This window comes from Amphibalanus amphitrite, unplaced genomic scaffold (genome assembly GCF_019059575.1).
Source record: "Amphibalanus amphitrite isolate SeventyFive unplaced genomic scaffold, NRLGWU_Aamphi_draft 000468F_arrow, whole genome shotgun sequence".
Classification (NCBI taxonomy): Eukaryota; Metazoa; Arthropoda; class Thecostraca; order Balanomorpha; family Balanidae; genus Amphibalanus; species Amphibalanus amphitrite.
Genome location: NW_024881962.1, coordinates 347,364 through 369,897, shown reverse-complemented (window position 1 = coordinate 369,897; position 22,534 = coordinate 347,364). Strand labels below are relative to the sequence as shown.

The following is a 22,534-nucleotide window of genomic DNA, read 5'->3' as shown; positions in this document are numbered from 1 at the left end:
CGGTTTTACAAATGGCTGAAGTGACACTTTATCCATAAAGCTAGAAGATATGATCAACTCGCAGACTGAGTGCACCTATAACGACCGCAATGGTTGATAACAGTTATCTCTAAATCAGATACAAGGACAGAAACGTCTCACAGACGTCAACGGTATAATTTGAGGTCGGGTTTTGCAAGAAGCTGTTTCGCGCTCGAAATCTCAAATAGCTCGCTGAGTTATGAATAAGCTGCAAATGCACATTTTCACATTTTCATACTAATATTTTTTTCACATCAAGTGCTTAAAAGCACAATTTCTGCAAAGTAGTGAGCTTTTTCACGCCATACCCAGGGGTCGCAATTTGAAGTTGATGCCTATACGGTGACAACTTATTTAGTTTCCAAAACACCGTGCGACTTGCAGCATTGTGCATCCGGTGAAACCAACCACGAACCAAATCACCTCGTTTAGCACCAGTTCCCAGCCTTCATCAGTCTGCCGTGACAGTAAGCACGCCGTGGACTCTCACAGCTAACTCGGAAACGACTGGCTCACTTCCGCTCTGCACCGCAACCCGCCGGAGGGGTGCAGTACCCCCACCCCCTCCGCCCCGCCCCCAACGCCAGTGCTACCCGGTACCCCCACCGTCCGTCAAACGCTCGTGAGTCCCCGTGAGTCCACACTCCGGGCCAGTCCAGTTAATTGCAGCTGCTGGACGGCTGGACGGCGTCCGCCAGCGACCAGACGGGCCCCGCACGAGTCAACTGAGAATCGATCGCGAGCGGGGCCGTCGAGGGTCGGCCTCGTGCGGCCAGGTGAGCCCTCGTCGAATGCAGCGGCGGCGGCGGCGGCAGCGGGGGCGGCAGCGGGGGCGGGGGCGGGGGCGGCAGGGCCGGTCAGTCGGACCCCGCCTGTGGCGCCGGGCGGCCGGTGACTGTGCTGTCCGCCCGCGGCGGTGCCTAGTTCACTAGTTGCCGAACTATTTGTGAGAGCTGTGGGCCTCTTGTGCAAACGGTTGATGGAAACTGGAACGAAAGGTGCTGGGCCGGTGGATGGCCACTTTGGCACGGTAGTCAAGATTGGCGTGCTGAGACTGCGGCGCTGTGACGGCGGAGCGAGTGAAGACGCAGTGAGTGTGACACGGTGAAGCGACGTGCTGAACCGGTGTCAGACGGAGACTGAACGGACAAACCCTTGATCCGGGTAAGTGTCGAAGTGTCATGGGTGTCGTTTCACGACGTGTTAATGTGCAGGATGTGACAGGAGATAAGAAGTAACATCTTGACAGACAGTAACGGCGGAACACCTTCAATTAAGGGGGGGAGGCACTGCTGACTTTTGGTCCCATTCTTTCCATGCGACGCCCATAGGGCTAATGTTACAATGCCAAAATCAAAGGGGGACACGGTGCCCCGGTGCCCTCCCCGTTCCGCCGCCTATGTTGACAGACATGGTTACGTTTTGACATTGTTACGTGACCTTGTGATAGACGTGACGGTGTGGTTTTTCGCCACAGCAGCGAGACGTGGCCCGTAAAGAAGCTTGTCTCGGCCAGTTCCTCGCCGCGTGATTCGAGCACCATAATAAAGTTACCACGAGCAGCGGCTTTATCTGATCGTCGTTTGAGAGTGTCGTTTGACAGGCTAATGCAAGTGTTGTGTGACTGTAGTTGTCGATCACTCTTGATAGGACTCGTTGTGTGACATGTGAAGGCAGAGAGCTGTTAAACGCGAATAAGTTTAACAGTTTTACATATGTGAGGTACCTACGTATTGGACAAGGGAGTTTCATAATTATTAGCATAGGCTCCATTATATAAGGACGGGAAGGCAACTCTTACTGTGGTTCCAATTTCACTCATATGAACGTTGCATGTACGTTGCCGCCTATGAATGCATGAATATATGTATGAATTAATTAAAACGATCGTTGCCTTCCCCAGCTGTTTATAAGTAGCGGAATCCCTGTATCAAAACTCAGTACCTTATTACATGCCTACAAATTCCTATATGATGCTTATATGATCATCTAAATATTGTACAAAATCAAATACTCAATTCAGAGGGCTTTGGGGTTATTTGATAAGTGCGTGAAGTGGTAATGAGTGACAACTTGTAAGTTGTATAGCATCCACCTTCCCGCAATGGACGGCTAAGCTTCTGGAAAGTGATGGCTAATTGTTGAAACATCCCGATGTCCACATTGTTAGACGCTCCCACCAAATGGCAATTAACCCTATTAGTGGCAGGGGGGTTGTTTTCATCCACCCCTCAGGTTTTTCGGGAATATCTCCGAAACCGCTGAAGCTACGATGCTGAAATTTTCTGACTTTTCCTAAAACTAAATTGGGCACATTCCCTGAAAATTTCAAATTAATAACTTTACCAGGGGCGGCTCCAGGGAATTGGGGGGTCCTATTCGTGAAGCGAGTCATTTGGGCGAAGATCACGATGCTGATGTATTATAACTGTAGGTATGCACCAGTTTTACGAACAGTGAATGAAAGGTATCATGTGATAACATATACAAAGTTATTGTGCATCCTCTTTTGACACGTTTTTGCTATAATAGGCGGATCCAGGCGTCCAAAAAGGGGGGGGTTCATACTGAACTGTACAGTATCATTTGATGAGCGGTTTCGTAGTAGTTAGGTACATTGCCAGAATGCGATCAAATGCACCATACCATGTATTTGTGAACACTTACAAGCGATGTTTTCCCCTAAAATCATAGGCGAGTCCAGGTGCTGAATATTGGGGAATAATTAGTGATTACATCTGTATCCGGCTATGATTTTTGAAAATGCATATTTTTAGGATCCATGTGAATTCCTGGTTCATTCTCTATCGATCGGCAAAAGTTGCGTTAAGATTGGTTCAGAAACCTGGCCGTGATAAACAGTCTAAAATGTATCTGCAATTTTCCCGTTTTTACCCCCCTCTACCCCCCCCCTATTGACATTTTTTAATTTTTATTTTTTTAGAAATGTAGATCACGTTGAGCGAAATCGAATGCCGTTTGAATTTTGAAAATCGGCCCGTTAGATCTCGAGATATCAGGGGGGGGGTCGTAAACAGCCCCCCCTGCCACTAATAGCGGTAGCCAGGAGCCTGCCACTAATAGGGTTAAGTCAGCATAAGCTACTTGAAGTTTCATGACTCATAAGTTTCAAATTTCGAATGGAGTAGGTATGGACCTTTATGTCCGCATCACTACCAACTGCTTGTACGGCTAATGTATGGATGATGCAGTCATATTCAGTCCCGAGTCAAACGGACATCCGCAAGTATAACTCTGAAGCCATGCTGTCTGCTAAGTACCAGAGGACCGAGACATTTTTGGAAGAACATCGTCATTGAGATGACGATGTTCATAGATCCGGTCTCGGTGCTTCATGAAATAAGGACTATGCTACCCAAAAGAGGCCTCTGTGGCCTCTTACGGCCTTTCAGGTATGTTCAGGTAGCTTGAGAAGCTAATCGTTCACTGACTGACTAATAAATGTTAAACAAAAAACTTGTCCTCGTCCCTACAAGGCGTGTGCCGTCGGACGTGCTTCCTGACTCCAAGACACTGAATAAAACAATCTGAGTCAGACAGAGCATAACTCTAAACCACATCGTACTCACAATAAACGGCTTCTGTGCAGACAGTCTTACTTAGCTCAAGAAGAGCGTAACGCAATCGTAGCAGCCTTTGTGCTCTCAAGGCCACCGTCTACTGTTCCTCGTTCCGCTGTGTGACTTGATGGGACACCGGAGGCAGCACGCGGTCACTCATCCGATTGACACGGCCACGGTCAGCGCGAGGGCGACTGTGGGGCTTCGCGCGGCCGTGGTGCCGCGAGAGTGAAGCCACATCCGACACCCTCGGGCGATATAACTGCTGATTGGGTCGGGCTTTGATGGGTTTTGGAGCTGGGACGTTATGAGTTAGAGTTGGCAGGAAAGTTCAGGCGAACCACATCAATCAATTGGTTAAGTCAGTTTAGTCGGCAATGCGTTATCCGATGAATCGAATCAGTGGCAAAGCTCATATATTATCAACAGAGTTGAAATGCTAGCTAAATTCATCATTTCAAATTGCGATAAAATCTAAATCAAGCACGCACTATAGATAAGCTGTAAAATTGCGTGTTCCTGTTGAATACTATAGGTACACAGCAGGTGCAAAGATGTTCCGATGCAATGACCCGCTCCCGCCCTGTGTTCGTATCAAGTCGTTAAGCTTGTGCACGGATGACTGATAGTGCGTACTGCGTGCATCTTTACAAAATCATAAATATTCTAAAGGACCAGGTAATAGCCGTTTTCACGACGGTCATCTGGTACACATTTGGTGCACATCTGGTACAGATTAGGTGCAGATTTGGTCAAATCAGGTTCAGTGTGTCTCTTAGTAGCTATCAGTTAGGGTTGCACTAATGGCTTATTATATGCCTGCTTTGTCATATTATCAGAGAGTATCATCGATTAAAACACTGAAATAAATTCATAAAATGAAGATATTTGCTGTAAAAGAAATAAGGTGCAGATTTGGTCAAATCAGGTGCATTCGCCGGATACCCCGTCGTGAAAACGGCTAATACCTACGCATGTCAAGAAGGTATGTTGCTTGCTGCCTTATCGGTCGATCTACAAAAATTGATTCTATACATAGACGGAACGTTTTATGAAATGACTACCTGGCAGCTGAAGCATTTCTGAATCCCAACTGCCTGATACGCATGCCAAATGACGAAATAAATAACTAACCCACCCAGGGTGGGCGTTCTAACCACCCTTACCGTCGCCCATTAAAGTTTAATTTCAATTAGCCCTATAACACCGTCCCTACATGCATTGTGCGTGTGCGTGCGAAGGACAGGGCGATGACAGGAAACAAAAACAGAAACATTAATCTGGGAAGTTAATGAGGTTTTATGGCAATAAGACTATGTGTGGTTTTAAACAAGGAAAATTTGCAAAGCCACACCACGCCGTAAATTTGCCTACGCGATGAATAATGATTTGACGGCGAAGGAATATGTAGTTCCTAAAATTTTCACGTTCTCGCGACGAATGGGAGCAATGCTCCCTAGAGACATACCTACAGTATTATTAAACATGCGTGTGCGTTGACAGAAGCACTGATTTCTCGGTAATATCACTGCAGTTACGCATAACAAAGTACAAGCTAGTTCGTCAAATTACCACGAATGAACGCCGTGCAGACGTAACATATCCCACTCAAACTCCCTCATAACTCTTTACTCGCCTGACAAAGTGGAAACCCGTACTTATCACAATGAGCATAAACTCCGCCGGCTGGCGTGTGTGCTCACCATGACTGTAGAATGTTGGCGGAACGGCGGCCCTTTCGAGCGGCCGGTGCGGCCCCACGGCAGACGGGCGGGTGGACCCTGTTCAGGTCGATAGTTCACGCTGTCTGATGGCGTGTTTGGCCGCTGTGAAACGGATCCGACACCCGGTCCGGTTCGACAACAAGGGACGGTGACCGCCTACCGGTCACAATAGGGTAGGGTATAACATCAGATGGCAGGAGGCATGGCAAAACCCAGCGGAAAGGGCGTTAGGGAAAGGGAAAGTAACTCAAAAGGACTGAAAGAGCGATTTTGATTATTTTTATGTTTGTGGATACCTTCGCAAGAGCTTGTGATAGATAACTACCTAATTTAAAATAGTCCTACCAGAAAGACGCGAGAGATGAAATGACAGCGCCTGACTATAGTTGGAACACGCAATGACTATTGTCTGACTATAGCGGCTCGTTACTCATAAGAAACTCGTCATGGGAACGATGGTACACTATCCATTTACAGCATGCTCGTGTAGCAAATGTAAAAGTTAAATAAACAATTTCTTCTTCTGTGATAGTCTGTTTCAGGACCTCTTGTTCGAGCCGTATAACCAACACGGTTTTTCTTTTCTTCAAGTATGTATTGTAAATTTGACGATTAGAATCCAAAAGTGATAAACAATCGGCCGAGACTTTGAATAACGGTACGTCAGGCCACTACGGCGGTCGGCTTTCGAATTTTCCTTTCACACATCCTGCTCGGCGCTCGGCGTCGGCTGCTATATCAAAACGTCATACACACACGTCATACATACAGATGTACGTCATATCATAGCACCGATCAGAAGTGGGCCAGGACAGGCGTCACAGGTGAGGAGCGAGGACCATATAAGGATATTGTTAGTGGGAAAGGGGGCTGGGCAGTACGTACAGAGGGAGGTGGAGGACGGGGTATGAATTAATTTCGTTACAGCTCGTCGTTAGATAAGTACCTTTATTTTTGGAGAGGCACAAATTGTCCAAAATATCCCCGGCATTATGAGATGGTGCTGTGTATTCACAGAATGCCAGAGCAGTAATAAAGCGCTATCATGATGACCGTCCTCATGCGTATACGATCCATAAACAGGACAGATATGGGCAAGCTATCGTGTACTACACCGCCTACAAGCTACACGGAGTGAGGACATCGCCATGCTTATTCGCATATCTACGGTGCGCGTTACGGTTTCAATATTATGCACTCATTGAATATTGAGATTGTATAAAGGGCCACGATTTGAATGAGCGACCAATAACGGTACTGAATTGTATAATAATACCCAATATACTGCATAAAAGTTGCATGCAACTACATTCCACAGATAAAGCGTTAGTCTAGTTGACTTTGACTTTGTAGTCGACCGCCCTAATGAAAATAATTAAAGACGTGCAACTTGCAAGAATTATAAGCATAAAGCAAATGTCGCAGCTAGAGTCCTACGTGCGTGTCTGCAGTACAGGCTGCTACAAGGGTGCGATAGGAATGTATGCATGAAATATGTAGGGTAGCCTGGGGCAAGACGCCCCAGATAATTTATTTTGCTACATAAATTTTGTCCCACATCACCTGAAAGGCCAAATTTGTGCTCAATGCGTTCTTTGGACATTTTACTTTAAATTGCACCCCTCAAATTGATTCACTTATGATCGGACTCCAAGCTAGGAAGTGATTTGTGAAGCAACTGCAAATGGGGCATTTTGCCCCAACCCCAGGGCAAAACGCCCCACGGCCTGGGGCAAGTAGCCCCATACCTTAGATTAAAGATTTAACATGGTAGTTGGCTAAATCTTATGTGAGAGGTCCGTTAGACCTCTGGAGGCACGGCACTGAAGTTAGCAAATTCCATCCTGTCAGGTGCTCAGCATATGACACTGTTGTATGAGCAGGTTTTTCACATACCTCATAAGACCAAATAATAAATTATTGCAATGCAAATGTTAACAAAATAATTCCTTTGCCATCCAGTTGCTGAGAAAAATACACATAAAGGCATAGAAACTTACTGTTCGCCAGCTACCGAACATTAGAAAGTGGGTAGCCCCAACAACACAAGAGGTAAAACGCCCCAGGGGCTTTTTGCCCCGCGACCTACTGGGGCGTTTTACCCCATCACGTAGTTCGGTCAGAGAACAACGCCTTGCACTCCAGTAAGACATAATTTAACACGAACCAACCCAGCATGATAAGCGTTAGACAATAGTTGTTCAAAATACATAAAAGTCGTTAACCTAGTGTGGACCATAAAAGAACGCCATGATTCATAATCTGACAACAAAACATAAAAATCACTCAAAAAACACATTTTTGGCTATATCTCCCGAAAGAGTCATCACAATTTCTTTCCAGTCTGCTCATATAATGATCATATAGTGCACGTTTTATAGAAGAGATGATGTTTCCCCAGAACCCTGCCAGTTCCGAGAAACATCGGTGAGGCGTTTTACCTCGGCGGGGCGACTTGCCCCGGTCTACCCTACATGCCTTGATAAAGTGAGCAGACATGTTTTGCAACTCACAATAAATGATAAGTCACGATAAGGTAGGGGAAAGTGGGGTAAGACGGACACCTTAACTTTGGAGCCATTTTTCGGCCGGTTAGAAACATCATAGAAACGGGAAACTGAGTGAAAACCTCTTTTAGACATTTTACTTCCATTTGCCAGAAGATGAGACTTAGACCTGATTCAACAAATAAACTGCAGCTATTTTTGCAAAACCTTGCAAAAACCCGTCTTACCCCACCCCATGGGGTAAGACGGTCACATGGGTAGGGCAAGACGGCCAGCTTCTTTCACCGACCAGTACAGCTCGCAACAAATGCCCGAAATTAGCTGCATTGATACAGTCGCTCGTTGGTCTCAAGTGCCTCGGAAATGGCAGTATACAAGATTTGTGCAGAAGGCGTATGCTCGTATATAGGCCCTAGATCAGAAGTCATGTAGAACCGTTTTTCACATTCATCATTCGAGAATAAACTGTGCCGAAGGAATATTGCTAACATGTCTGTGAGTATCGGAATCGAAGATATTCTTATAAGAAATGCTTCTTTTTTTCCTACAGCAACAAAAATATTTTCACCATTACAGACCCATTGGATTCATAGTTGCCCGTCTTACCCCTAACTCAATGTAAGAAGTTCAGCACAATTTTTCTCTGTGGACAATTTGATGCAGACAAAGCAAATCCGCGGTAAATGAACACTGGTGGCATATGAGTGTACCACAAGTGATTGCGAGTTTTTAGCTGTATAGTGCTGCACACAAAAACTTGCACAATACATTATGGATGTTTTCAATGAAATTAGTGTTTTAAAGAAATCAAAATAAAAGATTATCGACTGAACACAAAATCACCAAACTTCAATGGTGGTGTGTAGTGGGAAAGACAATTCTGGTCCTAATTTTTCTCGCTCGTAGCGCTATTGGTTTGGTCTGCAGAAGGGGTGCCCGTCTTACCTACCCTGACCGTCTTACCCCACTTTCCCCTATTCATCACATTGTTCACACAAAGGTGCTTGTGGTTTGAAGGCTGTGTACCTATAGAGCATCCCTCGAGCAAAACAGCTCACCATCCTTGCGTTGTTTTTCTTTTGCCGCTCCCTTCGCTTTTCCACTCGATTCATTATTCACTGGGCGTCCGATTTATTTCCCATTTGCCCTAATGAGTACCGGAATGGAGGCAGTTCATCGCCCTGGTCACGCACAAGTTACAGTCACAAAAAAATACCCCGCCTAAAGGCTTTTCCTCTTCTGAGCTATATGTATTATAATGACGCAGCTTCTTTGCTGGGCCAAAAGAAGACGAATGCATATCTTCAGATAATTTTCATCGGCCAACGGTAAAAATAATAAAAAGTAAAACGGAGCAAAAATGTCAAAAGCTCTCTGATTGCATCTTATCAGCGGTATTTAGGTATGTAAATCAAATTGGAGTAGGTAACATTGAAGAAGGATGAGGTGGATATTCATTATTCCTTCACAGCGCGGCTGCATTAACCCAAAAGCATAAGTAAGTAATTCAAATGCCTTGACTTTCAGCCACTGCTGCAAGGCGATCGTTGAAATCCGCACCGGCCTCGCGTGTCGCCGCCTCGGCCAGTCTGTATGGCCAGTATAGCGATGTAGCACGCGGACTATCGATTTCGACTTGGCTGCCGCAGCAGGGGAGGTGGTACCGGGCTGCGGCGCCTCGCAGCCTGCCGCCGCGCCGGTCAGCCGAGGTCAACTCAAATACCGCAGCCGGCGCCATACGGTCTGGCACAGACAATGGGGCGACACGCAGTCTGGACAGCCACTGGGGCGACACTTGTTTATATATGGAATTAATATGGATATAGACATTGTCTAAATAGACATACACTCGGCAACACGTAGTATGAGGACAGACCACTGAAGTGACATGCAGTCTGAGTGGGACAGACACTGTGGTGACCCACAGTCTGAGTGGGACAGACACTGGGGTGACCCGCAGTCTGGGACAGATACTTGGACCACACGCAGTTTGCCGGGTAGTTTGAGCTGTTGCTGTGGTAGCGGATTGTCCGGAAAGATAGCGAACTGACGTAGGTACTGGTGAGCGAAGGTGAAGTAAAAGATTTAGAGCTCTATTTTCTGGCTTCAAATGAGAAGTTATGGAGCCGGGAGCGCACCTTTAGTTGAGATTTATGAAATCTTTTTTTAAGAGCTTTAAGTCTACATCAGAAAATGGCGACGTGGCAATGTGCTCCACGATTTACCCCACATTTATACCATTTTACAAACAAGGCAAGTGTGAAAAGAATATTCAGTATGCACATTACTTACTATTGCCTATCTAGAGTCTGACGGTACTCAGCAATTAATATTGCGCGTTTGCAACCAAACACCATAGGAAATAACACAAGCTACAGCTACACAAGCTACACAAGCTACACAAGCTGTAGCATAGTCAGTGGCGTCACCCCCCACCGATCATCAGCGATTAGCGGCAATCAATGCTAGTCGGAAACTCATCAGCAGCTGCGGTGGTCAGAAACCATCATCAGCGATGCTCAGAAACCGTCACCACTGGTCACAGCGATCAGCGCAACAGCTGATGGCATGTGCCCAGATCGATCGCTGCTCCCCTGCCAATCTGCCGACATCGTGTCCTGTCCGTATATCGACCGGTAGCTAATAGAACAAGAACGCGAATCTGACATGCTAATCGGGCAGGGTCCCTGGACGGCCGGTCACCGTAATGTGTTGCTATTAGTACGTGCTTCGTATCACACGCGGGGTATGTCGATTGTCACAAAAACGGTACGAGCTCATTTAGTATTGCGGAGTTACAAATGACTGTGCATAGTGTGCGCGCTGTGGCTTGCTGAGGCAGGAAATGGTAGGAACATAGGTGTAGCAACGTATCTCTTTGGTGAAGGATACCTTTCACCAAAGTTTTAGATTGGTGAAGGATCCTTCACCAATCTTGAGCAATGCAGGTGAGGGTCTTCACCAATGCTAGAACGACTGGGTTCGACGGTCGATCTAATGTTAAAAAAGAAAAGCAATGCCGAATGGGATGAACAAAAAGGCTCTTGCTAAAACGGCAACAGGTACCCAATTACCCCATCCTTTCAGTTATGAAGTGTTATGCCCACCTTCTTCACAATTCACGCCATTTAACCCGCGAGTTGCTGGGGGGGGGGGCGTTAAACGCCCCCACTTTTTTCGCCGGGCCATAGCATAAAAACGGCGCGCCGCAGGCGCGCCAAATTTTGGGTACCTGTAGGGATTTAATTGAAGTTTATTGTGACAAAGTTTCAAAAAATCGTTCAGAAAATTTTTGAGGTATCGAGGTTTTAGTGACGTCATGATTTCTGAGTTTTCGACCAAAAACGGCATATGTTCAAAAAATCATTTAAAATAAAATCACAGAATAGACATACAGACATGCCGTAAACGCCATTGAACTGCCAATACCATGACCAATCAAATGGCTATCTTCGATTATTGATTATCGTTCCGCATTTTCCAAAATCTTGAACTAAATCTTTGCAATTTCTCGCGACTACTTCACGACCATGATACATGCATTTCTTAAATTGAACTTTTTTAGCCAAACACGTACACATATGATAAAATGAATGTCACCATCGTGTTCTACGCCCCAAAGTACCCATAAAACATGTGTCACAGGCTGCGAATATCAGTTTTGATTTTCGGGGATATGTGCCTGGCCGGTTGACCTGACCTTGACCCTGACCTATGCTTGGCTGACCCCTACATGGAGCTGACACTCTTGTAGGCCTTATATGATGGATTGTGTACCGTTTTGACAGAGTTTATGACGAGAGGCGCCCATTGCGAAGTCCTGAAGTCCATGCTACTGAAAGTCCGATTTCAGGTGTTTGACCTGACCTTGACCCGACCTGTGACCTCAAAATTCAACTTAAAAGTACTCATCTGAAGCGTCTCGTCGCGTTCTTTCGTTTGCCGCCTCGTGCGTTTCGCTGCGCCTATTGGTTCTCGAGTTATCGGCTGGGGGCGTTTAACGCCCCCCCCCCCCCAGCAAACGGTGGGTGGCGAAATACCCCAGCAACTGCCGGGTTAATAAACCAGTATAACGCCTTTTGGGGCGACTAACGGAGCGAGCGAGAGGGTGAGCTTTGCACGTGCGAAATTTCGATGGGGTACCTCCAGCTGACTTGTGCACGGCACCCTACTAACCGGTCCCTAACTGTTTGCCAAATTTGAGCGCCATCGGTCCAGCCATTGTCGAGATCTAGAATCGACCCCTACACGTGCGCACGTGCAGCAGCACCCCAACTCTGGCACATGGATATGCATTGCCTCGTGGGTGCCTACCTACATGCCAACTTTCAGCGCAATCGGCCAAGTATAACCTAGTTACCGAGATATTGCAACAATTACAAAAGTGACACCTCTTCGTTTTGCACGTGGCACGTGCATAAGGGGTCACCCACATGCATCGGGAATAGTCCAATACTTGGTAGAAGGAATGAAGCTACCGTACAAAAATTACCGCGTGTAAATCGGTCAAGTGGTTGCTGAGATATAAGCGTCGCAGAACCGTGACCGCGGCCGGTCGGCCGGCCGCTCATACTAAGAAATTTCCGTTAATCTCAGTAAATGCCGTGAATATCAAAATATATTGGCTTGTTTTTACTCGTGGGAAAGTTGTAAGACTTTGGTCACGAAAAAAGAGCAGTGGAGCATACCTTTAGGTTCCAAAGGTATGCTTGGATAGTGGATAGGGGAAGCCGGGGAAGCCCGGGCGCGGGGGAAGCCCGGCCACCCCGTTTCCGGCTAAATTATTCACAATAAAATGCTCAACTGTTTGTCCTTTCAGCGTGGCAGCTAAGGTAACGCCAGCAAAAAAGTTAAGGCTGACAAAAATTGCATATTGTTAAAGTTATAGCGCAAAAATGATATTTTAAGGGTTTTCAGCTAAAAAGTGAGATATCTTGCACTGTTAATGTTATACCATACAGTACTAATACTTATACGAATGCTATGTAAGGACCGTTTAAGTGTTTGTAGTGAGGGGTGGCGAGGCAGGCTGGCTTAAGTATGACATTTTTTTCGAATATCGCTGTTCTAAAATAAAAATTAGCACATTGGGGTAGCCCCGGGCGAGTGGCCAAGCTTACCCCCAACCGAGGGCAATGCCACTAAATCACTGTTTTCCATGAGCTAATAGGTACTGAGCAGGTTTGGTTTACACCTAGATCAAAGATGAATTTCGAAAATAAACATGTTATCATAGACAAAGCCAGTCATGTCACTTAAGGTCAACGAGGGTCAAACTACGTTTTTGCAGATAACGCGACAGACAATGAAGCTAGAGCTTCAAAAATGGTATTGTTGTGTTCTTCTTCATCAGCCGAGTCGAATGATATGCAATATGATGCATTAAGGTAAAAAGAAAAATAAATTTTAAGGAATTTTGAAATACACATTTTTTGTCAATTTTGCATCGCGATTTTCATCGACCTGTACTGTATATGTAGTAGACGCTAGCTAAAATACCAGTAGTGACATAAACTCTAAGATGTCCAGAGCTAATCAGTACCTTAATATTTCACTTTCCGTTAATATCTAAAAAACACATAATGGTTTCATCAACTCGTTGTAAAGCGCTGGGGAGGTGGCCAGCGTTACCCCTATGCCGGGCTTACCCCAGAAAAATCAACACTTTTTTAAAACTCGATTTTCTCAACCTTATACTTATTCCACGAAACTGAATTTTTGGGAAAACACGGCCAATGAACTTAGCTAGCTAGCAGGATATCAACATTTTATACAGCACGTTTGGTATGTAATAAAAATGAAAAAGAGCTTACTATGCCGGGCTTCCCCCGGCTTCCCCTACCTTTGGTAGGTATCCAAAGCGAGAAAAAAAAAACAGGAGGAGTTGACGAAATTCCCCCCCCCCCCTCCACTGCGCTAAGGTCCTGCACCTTCTCCGAAGGTTCAGATGACTTCTCCGAGGGTTCAGGTGACATCCTTCACCAATATTTTTGGCGCTCCTACACCCATGGGTAGGAAGCTCAATGAACGCATAACATGTACGCCGACAACTGAAAAACCTATGGCAAATGTGTTCATAGTCCTGATTGATAGCCGATAGGCATGCATTAAGTAAAATTTGAAAAGTTAACATTTCATAATCTTCCTGCAAATATGTGCACGAAAAATATATTTCATCAATTAGGACTAACTGATTTCCTATGGCCCGTCCGTAGCAGGGAATGACTGCTTGCCGTTTGTCGGCGGTGGAATCATGTCTTCATTTCTTATGTTTGCATTTTCAAAATGTGTGACAAAATAATGTGGGTGGTATTCCTATGTGCCATATTCCATATCCCTCACACACAAACACCTTTTGTTTCAAGGTCCTGGCGGTAACGCACACAATGACATAGCAGCGCATCAGCTTACATTCCTGCCCGTAGATGGCACTAGTGGCAAGCGCCTGAATGTAGGCTGTGCCGCACGGCTTCGCTAAACGCCTGTATGCAGGCTGTGCCGCAATGCATTGATAAACGCCTGGATGCAGGTTGTGCCGCATTACATTGGTAGGCGTCTGAATGAAGCCTGCGCAGCAGGTTCGAGCTAACGATTAGCTCGATAGAGCGTAACTTATGGTATAGAGCAAAACGGGTTCCGAACACGCATCGTATTGTTCCTTCTCTTTTACGGACACTTTTTTAATACTTTGCTAGTATCGCTTCATTCAACGAACAACCTTTGAGTATGTCCGTCGTCCGTCACTGCTAAAGCAGACGTTCGATAATATCTATGGTTGATTTCTTGGAATCCTGGCTATATACATCGATCTCCGGCAGACCGGATGTCGTGTTTGAATTATGCATCACGGACAGACCACTCACCACCTCCCGGTTCCCGCAGCTAGCGACATCAGCAGAAATTAATTTACGAAGCGCGAACAACTTGAAACTCCAACACAAAGACTCTTCACACTCCACCCACCACAACCTGTCGCGTTTTTATAACGACCCCCCCCCCCTCCCCATCGAACTAAGGGCACGAGCGAACCCTTTGTGTGCCCCGTACGATGTCCCCGGGTGTCACGAGGGTCGACCAGTCCCTGCACCTCAGACCCTACCACCTGGTGACTTGGAATCGATCAGCCCACACCGACTCAACGCCGCCGCTACACGGCACCCCTCGACCGCCGGCGGCCCGACGATTTCGTGTCGCACAAGGCCGCCGTCGTCCGTCAATATTGGCGTCCCATTGTCAGTGGGGGAAGCCGTCGTGTCGCGCCCGTCGTCGCTATTGCCGGCTACGTCTCGTGGGAGAGCCGCAAGTTCCGGTCCGTCGCGCCCGCTTTGTCGACAACCGTGTATGTCAATATTTGTGTCGGACATCGTATTATTGTCACTGGCAGCCCGGTATGGTTTGATGATGACTGTGTCAATCGGCTGTGTTCCGTTGCAGGTCGGATGCCTGGATGAGGAGTTGCGGCACGTCGAGGGTGCTCAATGGACCTCAGGAGCCTCCTGATACTGTCCATGGCTATTCTGTACACCACTCGCACAGGTATGGAGTATGAACGCTTACCAACACAGATATAGACACTTTCCACACATTGGTATAGCACGGACCTTTATATTACAAGTATACGGTCGCTTGCGTTCATAAAGCCAGCCGACGCTGACAGGAGTAATTAGTAAAGTGTTGCACTTGCAGTGGAGGCTTCTGGACGGTTCGATAAGTCATATAGCCGCTAGCCCACTTCACAGTGTGGAAGTGCTCGTGGAAACTGTAGCCGCACCGTCCACAGTGGACGCTCAATTGCACCCTGAGCATTGAGGATGTAGCCTCCATACAGTCAGTCCACAGCTCAGTAAGTCATTGGCTTTACCACTGTTCAGTGAGGGTGCCCCTGAATACCCAATAAAAAGTAGCAAATCAAAGTTTTCGTAGATAATGGTACGAATATTTTAATACAAATGCTGGTGCGAATACATAGTATCTCAATGGTTCATAAATCTGTTTTCAGGAGTAGGTACGCATAGCTTTGTGACTTGCCTTAACCCTCGCCCTGGCAGGGGGGGGGGTCGATGCGACCCCCCCCTAAGGTTTTTCGAAGATAGCGTAAAAACGGCGGCGCGCAGCGCCGCCAAATTTGTCACAGCCTATGGGGCAACCTTTTTACATATGACCTGAAAATTTCAGGTCCGAGTGACCTTGGGTCAGGTCACCAGGTCAGAAAAACCGGTACAAGGTCATGGTCAAATTTCAATTTTCTTTTTGCACCTGTCCAACTCACAGTTTTTGACTGATTTCCTTCAAACTTTCAGGATGTGCTAAGTTCACCGAGTTGTATAACATAGAGTCCGGCTTTTTTGAGGTCACTGACCTGAGGTCAGTTAGAGGTCATTACGTCGTAATGTTAAGCCTATGGGAAAATACTAAATTCGGAAAATACTGGAGATATCCGCTTCGTTTTATCACTTTTGTGCTTTGAAACCACGGTACTTAACAGCAGGTCACTTGGTGCTTCTTTGTTTGGTGTACTTATCCATGGGTCAGGTCAAATGAGGTCAACTGAGGTCAAATGACGTTATTGTCAATAACTTGGCACATAATGACGCTAGAGCTTAAAAAATGGTATCATTGTGTTCCTGGTGATCAGCCGAATCGAATGATATGCGATATGATGCAATTTGGTTAACTTGAACTTAATTTATTAATTCAAGTTTACTTAAAATTTAAGAAAAACTTTAAGTACACTTAAGCAAGTTAAAAAGTATATCATTCGACGCGCCTTGACGTGCTGAGTTCACTGGTGCTTTTCTTTTTGCTCTATCTTAATTAGATCAAAAGTTATAAGCGAAAAACTTTTGACCGTTTTTTAGCGAAATTTTTACATTTATACCCCCCAAAACCCCCTAAATATTGACCTAGAGCAAACAAATTTGCACAGGGGCGAGAACTCCAGGGGGCCCACCTACCTACCAAATTTGGTGTTTCTAGGTGCCATAGTAGCCAATTGCAAGGGGGGGGTCGCATCGACCCCCCCCCTGCCAGGCCGTGTTATGAAAAATGCCCTGCCAGGGCGAGGGTTAAAATAAGCCCCGATCTATTTTTGTGCTGTGTTTACAGGCGATGCTGCCATTCGACGCTCGGTCAATGTTCCAAAATACGACCTGAAACAAAGGAAAAATGCCCTGGGGACGACAGAAGCCGAGTCAGGAATCTTAGATGACAGCCAAGAGGCGTCAGGAGACGGCCTGGAATCGTCAGGAGACGTGGAGGAGACGGTTCAGGAGACGGGAACCGTGGCAGTGTTTAGTGTGGAGTTTGAGCGAAGCACCGCCACCGCCCTGCAAAGCAACATCACTGTGCTGATCAAATGGACACTGAGGACCTCGGAAATCAGGTGAGAAAATGGTCACAAAATCGAGCAACGTTTTTATTCTTCGCCCCAGTGGGGGGGCATATGTTACCACCTTGTCGCGTTTTTTTGCGTGTGAATAAAAAACTGCAGCGCGTAGCGCCGCGCCGCTTGAGGTAGCTTTTGGTACATCAAATTTGGACAATGTGTGAAATTTTTTACCCCAGGTCATGTCAGGTCAGGTCACCAGGTCAAGTTAACTGACCAAGCCTAAAAAAGTTTGCAATCATGTCCAGCCTGCAGTGCTTGTCAGAAAGGTTTTAAACTTGGTGGATTGCATGCTGTTATGGGCGCCTACAATTTGTATATCTCGGATTTTTTATATCCGTGACCTAAGGTCAGGTCAGTGGCGTGACCTTTCCATTACAAGTCAATGGAGAAAAATGAAAATGCCTCTAGATCCGTGTGTACGCATAGGAACAGTCCAAATATTTCAGAATCACAATGATTTAGTCCACTCGTGATGACCAAGGTGTCATTTTTGCTGATAGCCTCTAGAAAGGTCATCCGAGGTCATTTGAGGCTATAAAGTTTTTTTGCCAATAACTCGCGATTGGAAAGAGATAGAACGCTGGGGATGGTCTCATTGTGTTTGTCTTATTGAGACGCATCGACTGATATGCAACATGACCTTTTCCGGTCAGGTCATGACCTTGACCTGAGGTCAAATTTTCAAGTTGACCTTTCAAGGTCAAATTATAGTTCATTCGACGCGTCTCGGCGAGGGGAACACGATTCTGGCAATAGAAATGTCGTGGCCTTTTGTAGTCGAAAGTAATTGTCGAAAAACACTTTTCGTAAAAACAGCTATTTTTGGAGTTTTTGCCCTCTGGAGGCTAAACTGTTGACCTGAGGTCAATATTGATAATGACCTTTTCAAAAGAAGAGTTCAAAAGCTATCAATTGCTTTTCCATGCGTTTTTCTAGCTACCATAGTTCCTAAGATAGCGGCATGTTTTCTGAAAAATATAATGACAATTGGCAAATTTTGACCTTTGATGACCTCTGGTGACCCCAATATTGCTCTAAGGTGAAAAATGACTTAAATACTTTCAAACGTACGCATTGAGAGCTATCGACTGCTTTTTACCGCGTCTTTCTAGCCCTCTTAGTTTTTGAGTTAGAAGTGTGTGGTAACATATGCCCCCCCCTCTAGGGCGAAGTTGGCTGAGACCGCCACTGGGGCGCGGGTTAAGAATGTAATAAAACGCACAAAGATTTAATGTCTAAAATAGATGGATTTAGAAGGTTCACATCTAGACCTAGAACACAAAAATCGCAGCGCCCATGTTATGCAATGTGCACTGTGCAGTCTAGATAATATTGGTCACATTGATCGAACCTTAACCCGCGCCCCGTAGGGCTACCGGCGGACCCTACCACCCGTAGGGGGGGGGGGGGGGCGTTTCGGCCCCCCCCTAAGATCTCGGAAATTTACCGGTTGATTTTCAAAATTCAAACGGAGTTCGATAGCCCCACCCGGGAACTACCTTGTGACCAAATTTCATTGACCTAGGTCAAACCGATGACGTCACAGGTCAGGTCAAAGGTCAGATTTTCACCGTTCACAGGCAATTCAAGAAATGTGCTGTGAAAGCGAGTAAATTGGTAATTTATTGAAAACCATCGATGGTACATTGTTCGTCAAACACATACTTTGCTATCTGAGGTCACTGATACCAGGTCAGGTCACAGCGAGGTCAGGTCACCGGGGGTCACAATATGAATGTGTCGTGTGATACATGTTTTATGGTCCATTTTACATGACAAATGCGATTATGTGGGTTAGGCAGCCTTTGGGGCCAGCCTAGGTCACGTTTTGGTGAAGGTCAGGTCAAGGTCAGGTCAAATTAGGTCAAATTTCAAAGTTGATATTTTTGCATAAAATGGGTATCGATTCGATGCAGCTCGTCACGGGGAGTCTAGTGGTGGTCTTCGTTTTGCTCTACGAGTTCTAGAATTGCCAAAAATTGAGTTTGAAAATTTAACGTCATCATTTTTGAACAGTTTTTTCGCTATAACTTGGCCAAAAAACAAGGTATCGATCTGAAATTTGGTATGTAGATAGAAGACGGTAGGCACTATCACATATATTCCGGTTTTTTTCGAAACTCAAAAAACTTTTTGGATTTTTTGGCGAATATATCCAAAAACAAGTTTTTTTGATTTTTGGGGGTCAAAACTCAAAAATTTCAAAAATTCGAGATAGCAGTTTTGTAGCCCTGTCAATTCTACACCTTTTATGTCTCGATCATTTTTCTGTATCTTCAAAGCTGTAGTCCTGACAAGTCTTCTCGCGAAGGTCTTTTTTCGGTCGAAAATGACAGAACATGACGTCACTCTGACGTCATTTGTGGCCAACCTATCATAGCCTCTGGTAAAATTTTTGGTCACAATGTGTAAAATTGATGCCCGGAGGGGTCCTGAAAGTTTGGTGGCGATATCTCCAGCCGTTTAGGAGATATCGACCGAAAAGGACAGGGGGGGCCGTTTCGGCCCCCCTACGGGGCGCGGGTGTGCCATAACCCCGCTGTCTGTGCAACGTTCTCGGCGACCGTCTCCAATCGATCCTTTCTGAGGTCTTGGGTCGCGTGCGACGTGCGACTCGTGGGTACCCAGCAGGGTCGTATATATCTGAGAACTGCACCACTGACGGCCAACGGCCGGTAGCTGTGGACCCATTCTGCAGCCGTTAGTGCCGACCGCTCCAACACTGCCGCGACACGCTCTAAATCGACGGGCTTGATTGTTGGGCAGACGTGGCGCAGACCACTGGGTGCATTTATGAGCAGAGGTCAATTTATTAGGGCTTTCTTAAATATTCATGAATCGGCTGATATCCGTGAGAACATCAATGCAAAGACGCAGTACGTTAGACTCAAATCCTTATGGATTGACCGTCATCCTTCCACACATCCTAAGTGGTCTGAACTTCAATCAAAGTAAATCGCCTCCTTAGGCAAATTGCACGAAATATTTTCTTACAACGTCTTTGGATTGGGAACAAGATCACCTACTAATCTTAAAATGTTCTCTTATGTTCCAGTGCCAGTACCACGCCTCTGGAAGAGCAGCTGGCCAGCCTCAGTGTCTCTCTACAACACATCGCCTCAGGAGAGATTGTCAGCACACAGCCAGTGCCGCCGCCGAAGCCGTCATCCAAACCGGTGCCACCGCTGTCCGCTACGTTCCTCTGTGACTACGTGGAGCTGGGTGGACGATACTCGGCGCTACTACTGACCAGTGGACGCCTCCTCGCCTTCAGTGCGCCACTGCTTGTTCGCTGGCCGCCGATACTCGTCACCCTACCTTCGCGTGCCGAGACGCACACTTCCGTGGTGGCCCATGTGAGAAAGTTCAAGGGACTGTGCGCGGCGAGGTCGAAGAGCCAGTTGTCCGTCACGGCGCAGCTGGTGGTGTCCAGGAGGGGGTGGGAAGAGGGAAGTGTCGCCGTCTCCGAACCTCTTCTAGGCAGTGTTACGGACCGTTTTCCTCTGCAGCACTTCTACGCAAGGATACACGACATTCGAATACCGTGCGATCGTCTGGATAGACAGGGGTTCTTCCAGCTTCAGCTGGTGACCAACTCTTCAGACAGCTCGCTAATCGCTTGGAGTAACGTGACACGAGTCGAGTGGAACCGGACTTTCAAGCTGTACGCTCGAGGTGAGACCGGTGCCAGTGTGTTTCCGTGTCTGTCGGGTGTCGAGGTGTACTACAGACGTCCGAAGTGTGGAGCTGTCTCGGGCATGGTGCGTGTCGCGGGAGTGGAGCGGGCCGCAGTGGAATCGGCCGTGCCGCCCACCACACGACACTACGTCGGCGAGCTGAGAGTGGCAGACTACACGAGCGCCATGTCCTTCCGCTGCGACATGTTCTCCGAGCGCTTCCAGGAGTACTGCTTCTCGTACGTCACATTCGGCTGGAACGGATCCGTGCACACCGTGAAGACCGTCTGCCTGTCCACGCTGATGCCAATACGTAAGTAAAATACCATTCGCATGCAAAGCGTCCCAAAACCGTCATGGTATTGGAGCATACCTACCGCCTTGCTTAAAAAAGAACCTGACAGGCCAGAGCTGACATTTGAATGCTTTCGCTGCCTAATCATCTTGACACTTGTTCTCAGAACCACCTTTTAATGACGGGCTTTTGTGAATCAGATCACAATCGCGGTTTTCATGGCCGCCGTTGTCTGCCTCTGCCCATCTGTCCGTCCAGCTCTGTGTCCGCCTGCCTGTCTATCCCGCGGCTGTCTGTGTGAAACGTACCGTGACATGCATTAGCGTGGGGTGTTCACGAGACCGTGACAACTCACGGCGCCCAACCGGACGACACCCGCTCGCAAAAACACGCATCGTGTGACGAAACAAATAGCCCATTATGACCTGACGATGATCAGCCGATTTGGGCGATTTCGCTGGGTTATTTGTTCCGGTTTGTAGGCAAGATATACCGACAAATGGACATCGGCAATCGGGACAAATAGTCATCATTCTCAGCATAAACATCTAAAGCAACAAAAAAAACTTTAACATTATTGAATATGCATCATTGATCGATAACACAGCTCATCAAAATATGTAAAGCACATAATGTAGATCAGTTCATTATAAACATTTAATAATATACAGTTACATGACACACGGCTATTGACAGGTAACAGAGAGGACCACGGATGACGGAGGCATTAATAAAAACTATAACAATGCGGGGGCAGTGCCGGTACAAGTTTGTTGTTGTAATTTCATCGCTGTCCGTCTTCAATTTCCAGCACCTGGGTCTATCTACATCTCCCTTGTATTAGGAGTACATTTCGTTGAAAGGAATTACCGAAAATCAGCTTTTGTTATTTCGGTTCAATGTCCATCACTCCTTCAGACCGAGCTGTCATATCACACGTAACATCCCACGCAATCCGTGGGGCCTTCACCCCCAGCGCCACTCGAAAACTGGCTAAATCTGAGCAAGCCTGTCAGCAGCTGTCAGGGGCGATGAAAACTGTCAGACAAACTGTCAGATCCTGAGTGTCCAGCCAGATGCCACGGCCGCTCGACCGTGGGGTGTTCGAACTCTGCACGAACGGCTAGCGCACGCAAGTGTCAGCCAATCAGGCGTGCCTGCCACTGTGGGTGCCGCACGCGGTCGGGTGAAGGGAGGTGCAGCAGGCGCCGCGTGCGCTCGGTCACACGGCAAAATTAATTACACGGCTCCGGCTCTCCTCGTCAAGAGCGGCACGGCTCGCCGGACGGATATAGTGGGATTCTATGGGTGGGAGCAAAGGTAATTATCATGGGCGACATG

General features: G+C 46.8%; 1 protein-coding gene across 1 annotated transcript in view; it reads left to right on the top strand.

The window, feature by feature from the left end:
• Positions 1-896: 896 nt before the first annotated feature.
• Positions 897-22,534, top strand: part of LOC122392075 — a 29,664-nt gene continuing 8,026 nt past the window's right edge. Inside the window, exons 1-4 of the mRNA XM_043386575.1 lie at positions 897-1,185; positions 15,268-15,369; positions 16,939-17,215; positions 20,277-21,211. Of these exons, the coding sequence (XP_043242510.1) occupies positions 15,312-15,369; positions 16,939-17,215; positions 20,277-21,211 (1,270 nt within the window). The 5' untranslated portion in view covers positions 897-1,185; positions 15,268-15,311. The remainder of the gene's footprint in view (positions 1,186-15,267; positions 15,370-16,938; positions 17,216-20,276; positions 21,212-22,534) is intronic.